Source organism: Nannospalax galili, unplaced genomic scaffold (assembly GCF_000622305.1).
Source record: "Nannospalax galili isolate Female #2095 unplaced genomic scaffold, S.galili_v1.0 scaffold995, whole genome shotgun sequence".
NCBI lineage: Eukaryota > Metazoa > Chordata > Mammalia > Rodentia > Spalacidae > Nannospalax > Nannospalax galili.
The window spans coordinates 698,606-705,471 of record NW_008337291.1 but is presented as its reverse complement, the minus strand read 5'-3'; the positions used below and the strand labels follow the sequence as shown (position 1 = coordinate 705,471).

Sequence of the window (6,866 nt, the reverse complement as noted above, 5' to 3'; positions counted from 1 at the left end):
ATAAAATAAATTTTTTTAAAAGCAATAAAGAACTACTTTGCCCCACATTCCCCTAGTGACATGACTATGAGCCCCACTTTATGCTCCAATGGACACCCTCCAGAATCATACAGACCACCCTTACTTGAAATGCTTATGTCTTCTCTCCCTATGTACAGGCTGCGTGCAATAATCTGTTACTATAGGAAATGCATTATCTTATCTCTCGTTCAACTTCATATCCTCAGGATACAGTAGCTCTCAAGAAATGTTTGCTAAATGCATGGATGGATGGATGGATGGATGGATGGATGGATGGATGGATATGAAAAATAAAGACAACAGAGGGTAAAATATAACCCAAATGGCAAACACTTTTTATAAGATGAAACTTCTATCACTTTTTCAACCCAGCTCTCAATAAATGTTAAGTTTGAAAGAAAGAAAGAAAGAAAGAAAGAAAGAAAGAAAGAAAGAAAGAAAGAAAGAAAGAAAGAAAGAAAGAAAGGGAAGAGATAAAACATAGCCCAACAGTGGACACTTTGTACAAATAAAGATGAAACTTCCCCTACCACTTTTTCAACATGTTAAATTGTCATGAACAATTGTTAAATATTATTTAAAGACATGTAAATAGCTAACCAGAATAAAGAAATCATTAAAATTAGTTGTTTGTAGGTAATAAAACTGAATATAAGAAGAAATGAATCAGATCTATCATTTTCTTTAAAAGTCCTCTGAATTATTTTCTGTCTAATCATATGCTATTACATTTTTAACCTGTATCTTAATGGTAATAGCATATATCTTTAATCCCACCACTCAGGAGTAGGCAGAGGTAGATTCAGGTGGATCTCTATGAGATGAAGCCCAGCCTGGTCTACGTAGTGAGTTCCAAGTCAGCTAAAAAAATAAAATATTTATATACAAAGTCAATTCTTTTCTGGAGGCAGGGTCTCATGTATCTCAAGTTGGCCAGGAACTTGCTATGTAGCCAAGGATGACCTTGAACATCTGATCCTCCTGCCTCTACTCCTGAAGTGCTGGCTGAGATTACAAGTATGCACCAACATGCCTGGTTTATGTGGTGTTGGGGATGGAACCCAGGGCCCCATTCATACTAGGCAAGTATACTACCAACTGTGTTATACCCAAATTAATCAAAATTTGAGCTACTATGAAGCCACAGCAGCCTGCTGTACTTTTGACCTCAGAAGTTGAGCATAATCCTGTTTTGTTTTGTTTTTTTAAATTTTGTGCTGAGTCCTAGTTACCAAAGACTGTTGACCCAAAGCCAGGTAGATAAACAGAATCTTGAACTTTAATAGGGCAGTTCGAATGGACCAAGCCTGGGCTGGCCAGGTCTCTTTACTGGTACCTCAAGGTAGACATAAAGGGACTGAGTAAATCAATGGTTTTCATAGAGATCTCTTGATATCAGAATTTCTTTTTTCAAAACACTTGTCTCCTTGGATCCTGTGGAGATGAAAATTGACATCCACACTCATATTCTACCAAAGGAATGGCCTGATCTAGAAAAGGTAATGGTAATTAATGTGCTGGATTATTTCTGGAACTTCTCCAGGGTTTCTCAATACCTCTATTTATAGATCTTTCTCTTCTCTAGAGAACTGAGTGTTATGCTTCTTTGTTCTTGGGGATGTAATTTTTAAATTCTGTGGTAGCACTAATTTCCTAGTTTTTAAAGACTTGTACATTCATTTCAAAAAAGTACTGGATCAAAGAAACAAGGGCCTTCTTGAAGTCCTTCATTTCTCCTCACATGACACATCCTTTCAAACGTCTGGGCAATTTAAGTCAAGCGGCTTTATTTCCTTTTAAATCATGTATTCAGCTGCTGGAAAGATACCTGCCAACTACAGAATCTAAAGTTACTATTGCAACTAAAAGACCATTAAAAAATAGAATGTGGTCGGTTTCCAAAATGTTTAAAATAAGTTTTAGAAGCATCAGGAGATAGCTTTGTGAAATGTCTTTTTAGTCTATTTCAGGACATTGTCTGAAATCTTTCCTGTTTGATCTTTAAGCTGTAAACCCTCGTTAGGAAAAACTGGGAATCAGGTACCTTAGAAACCCCTAGAGAAAATGACATAAGTTTTGCACAATGAGTATTTCCAAAGAGTGTTCTCTGTAAAAAGAAAACAAGGTGGGGTGGACCTGTGGGTATGGCTCAGTAGTAGAGCACTTGCCTATCACGTGAAGCCATGGATTCCATCCCCAGCACTGAAAAAAAAAAAAAGTGTTCTCTATGTTTTTCTTTTTTTCTTTCTTTTTTTTTTTGGTCTGTTTTGAGACAGGGTGTCTCTGTAGCCCCAGCTGTCCTGAAACTCACTATGTAGACCAGGCTGGCCTTGAACTCACAGAGATCCGCCTGCCTCTGTCTCCCAAGTGCTGAGATCAAAGGCGTGCACCACCACGCCTGGCTCTGTGTTTTTCTAAAGCTGGAAATTTCATTTAAGACATTTTAAAGCTGTTGTCAGCACATGGAGGCAGAAAATTACATAGTGAGTTCCAGACCAGGAAGGAAGGAAGAAGAAAAAGAGGAGAGGGAGGGAGGGAGGGAGGGAGGGAGGGAAGGGTACTGAAAGAGGAAAGTGGGAAACATAAAGGAAACTTTCACCTGCTCAGAAGTTTACTTAGGCTCAGTGTGGGGTTTTGCCCAGTCTTTCATACTCTGCTAGTGCTTTCACGTCACTGCTGTTCCATATTTCTTTATCCAAAGTGAGAAAAAAAATGAATTAACCCAAACTCTAACTAAAATGCAATTCATTATGCAAGTAAATTTTCTTCTCACAGTTAGTTCATGAGAGAACGTTAATCTCAGGCTGCAGTTGTAGCTCAGCAGGGTGCTTATCTACCATACACAAGACCTTGGGTTGGATTGCCAGCACAGCATAAATTAGGCCCATGCCTGTCATCCCTGCATTTAGGAGGTGGAAGCAAGAGGATTAGAAGTTCAAAGTTGTCCTCTGCAATATAAGGAGCGCAAAGCCAAGCTAGAGTATGTGAAATTGTCTCTCAAGGGAAAAAAAAAAACAACTGTTAATCTCAAGAGTTTCTTTGTTCATTGGTATTGTAAGTGATTGAGATGGGTGTAGAAATTGCAGATTGAAATGTGTAAATGGTACTAAACTGTCTCTTTGAAAGCTATCATGGCTAATGAGAAAAGAACTCTGTTGACCTCACACCCTCAGTGGAATCTGTCTGCATGGGAACTGGCTGTTCTGGACTTGCTGTCTGTTTACATCTTGTAAGAGCGTAAACACCATTTCCAATGTTAATGATTTTATGAAGGGAATATGCCCACCACATCATAGGCGCTCCTGGCTGCTTTGGAAACTACTGGCAATATCTTTCTTCTTTCTTTTTTCTTTCAACCCCTGACTTATGAGGAGATATCTGATGAATGCTACAATGAATGAATTATTTATGAAACATAAATTATACTCCCTAATCTGAGAGTTTTAGAAAAAAAACCTCAAATTTATGGCTTCTTGATATATTGGCAGCAGGGAGTGTTAACTCTGTCACAGTTTTTCTTTATGTTTGAGCCTCAAAGAAAACCCACATATAATGGCTTAGAGCTCCCATGGTGGCCTCTATCCCAGAACTTCTTAAACGTTTCTCACTCATGACCCCTTTCTGTCAAGAAGCTTTGATACCACCCAGGGTATGCAAGCATATAAAATAATGCTACAAATGAAACACTTAGAAAAATTTATTTTAAAGCAATTCTTTACTATGCATATAATTTTACCATTTATTAAAGGTGAAAGCAAATTCACATACTAATGAGATGGATATGTTCAATTTTACATAAAGAATTAAATCTTGGCTGAATATTTGATACTGCAGGATGGAGAGTCATCTTCAACATTTTTCAGAATTTGATTGATATTTTGATCTTATAGTTGTCAATGTTAAGAATGTCATGTCACATAAATATAAAGTGGTAAACATATGTTTAGGGCCATTTCAGAAATTGTTAGAAATTCTGTCCTAATCCCAAGACAAATTTCTTTGAACCTTTTTTTCTCTCTTTTTTTTTGGGGGGGGGGTTCTTTTTGAGACAGGGTCTCCCTGTAGCCCCAGCTGTCCTGGAACTCACTATATAGACCAGGCTGGCCTTGAACTCACAGAGATCCGCCTGCCTCTGCCCTGAACCATTTTTAAGAAACTCAAGTCAGAGGCCATGTATGGTGGCACACGTCTTTAATCCCAGCACTAAGGAGGCATAAAGCAGAAAGGAAGGAAGGAAGGAAGGAAGGAAGGAAGGAAGGAAGGAAGGAAGGAAGGAAGGAAGGAAGGAAGGAAGGAAGGAAGGAAGGAAGGAAGGAAGGAAGGAAGGAAGGAAGGAAGGAAGGAAGGAAGGAAGGAAGGAAGGAAGGAAGGAAGGAAGGAAGGAAGGAAGGAAGGAGAGAAAGATAAGTTCAAATCAACAAATCAAGTAGGGTTTTTTTGAGACCAGATCTTTCATGTAGCCCAGGCTGGCCTCTTGTTAGAACCAAGAATGACCTTGAACTCCTGACCTTCCTGCCTTTGCCTCATGAGTGCTAAGATTACAGACATAAGCCACCATGCCCAGTTTATATGGTGCTAGGGATCAATCCCAGAACTTTGTACATGCAAGGCAAGCACTCTACCAACTGAGTTACATTTTCAGCCCTCAGACAGAAATATTTAAAATCAAACATTCTAACATAATACAACCCAAAAATGTACTAATAAGATACTTACAAGCTGGTGAAAGATGGTAGGAAAATATTGAAATATTTCCATAATGAATCCATTATGTTTCTATAAGACCAGAAAACGTATGTACAATAATATGACTCATGATTTGCTCTGCAATTCATCACATGTAATAGTCTCAGTTCTGTACCTAGGTGTTTCAGACAGTGTTCACTGGCATCACACGGCTGACCGCATGCACAGTACAAAGTACAAGTGTTGTGTGTTCAGGTTGCCATGAAGTTGCAAAATGCTATATCAACAAATACTGCTGGAAACACCATGGATTCATTATGCCTTTCACTTTTAATTAATTTTTGTTCATGTTTCATTGTTGCCAAATATTTTGCAACTACCACATGCAGTTATGTGACCCCACATGGGATCATGACCCGCAGTTTAAGAATTGGGCTCTAGAGGACCCTGCCCACCTGGACGCTCCCTGCATGACCCATCCACCTAGAGAATGTTACACCAGAAACACTTCCGTGATCCATGGTTTCCACCTCCATCAAATGGGAACCTTGAAAGAACTTAGAACATGCTACGATCTAGATATTATATCCTCCCAAAATTCCTATATTCAAATCCTTACTTGCAAGCAAGAGTCCACAGAGATGGGGCCTTTGGGAGGTGATTGTGATGAAGAATTGGATGATGACCTTATAGAATAAGCCTGAGGAAATGTGTGTGCCTTCTTTACTATGGGAGGCTCAGCAGAACTAGGGGACCAGCTCTCATCAGAGCCTGAATCTCCCGGCACCTTCATCTTGAACTTCCCAGCTTTCTGATACTATGAGAAATAAATGTCTGTTGTTTGTAAGTCTCTGGTGGATGGTACTGCTCCTGTAGCCCAAGTGGGCTAAAATAGAGAGAAAATGAGTTAAAATTAACATGTTTCTATTGCTAGAGGGATTTTCAGTTCTGTCCATAAGCAGGGGTGCGAAGAACCCAGATGCTTCATCCATTCTTTTCATATTCTTTACTCTTCTTCCTTCCTTTGCTCCTTTGTTCTTTCCTTCCTTTCTCCTTTTATTTATTTCTTTTCTTTTCCTTCATTCTTTATTCTTTCATGTGTCTGTGTGTCTGTGTGTCTGTGTGTCTGTGTCTGTGTGTATCTGTGTCTGTGTCTTTTCTATGTCTCACTATGTAGCCCAGGTTGGCCTCCAACTCATAATTCTCTTGGCCTCCCAAGTGCTGCATTATAGATGTGCATAACTACCCCCCAGCCTCTTGATGCAGTCTTAGTGTGGAATTTGGACTTAAGTCAGAACTCCCTCCTAACAATGTAAGCCAATGCCCACTGTGTCTGGGGAACATATTCTCCAGAGTCCTTGGAATGATCATCTTCTTATTAGGCCCCAATGAAACCCTCCATCTGAGCACTGGAGGCTGTTTCTCCAGTGCTCCACTAAGCCCTCAGTATAAAGGCCTTCACCATCATAAAGACCCAGAAGACCCTAATTGGAGCCTTATCTTTGCAGCTTTCTGTTAGAATACTGCTAAAATCTCACTTTCCATGACCTGCCCCACATTCCCAATCCTGTAACTCTCTGAAGCAGAGAACTGTCCATTTACATCTGACAGTTTCTAGGTGCCCCACTTCATACTGGGTCCTAAAGACACTGTTTATCTGCTTGGAAATCAGAAACAAAGAATTTGGGGTACATAGATGTGTATACTGGAGACTTCCTAAGCATATGTCTTGGTGGCTTTTTATACTGTCTTCTCCCCCTGTCACCAATTGCCTTGAAATAAGGAGGGGCATTTTGTCCCAGTAACCTTCTAACTCTGCAGTCTCACGTGCTGAAAACAGATAAAGGATGAATTTCTTAAGAGCAATTATAATAGTCACCGTACTTTGTGCTTAGAAATACGAAGGCGTAAGAGATACCACAGTCTGTAAAGTGCTTGCTGCACAAGCATGAGGACCTTAGTCAAATCCCCCAAACCCATGTAAAAAGCCAGGTGTGGTGGCATGCACCTGTAATCCCAGAACTGAAGAAGCAAGACAGGCAGATCCTGGGGCTTCTTGGCCATCCAGCCTATCCTAATTGGTGAGCCCCATGCCAGTGGGAGACCCTGCCTCAAAAAAACAAACTGGATGGTGCTTGAGGATGAACAATACTCGACAC

At 40.0% G+C, this 6,866-nt stretch overlaps 1 protein-coding gene across 2 annotated transcripts in view; it reads left to right on the top strand.

The window, feature by feature from the left end:
* Positions 1–1,328: 1,328 nt before the first annotated feature.
* Acmsd (aminocarboxymuconate semialdehyde decarboxylase) overlaps positions 1,329–6,866 on the top strand; it is a 57,797-nt gene continuing 52,259 nt past the window's right edge. For both annotated transcript variants that reach the window (XM_029563237.1, XM_008832457.2), the window contains exon 1: positions 1,329–1,520. In XM_029563237.1, coding sequence (XP_029419097.1) covers positions 1,464–1,520 — 57 coding nt within the window. In that variant the 5' untranslated portion in view covers positions 1,329–1,463. The remainder of the gene's footprint in view (positions 1,521–6,866) is intronic.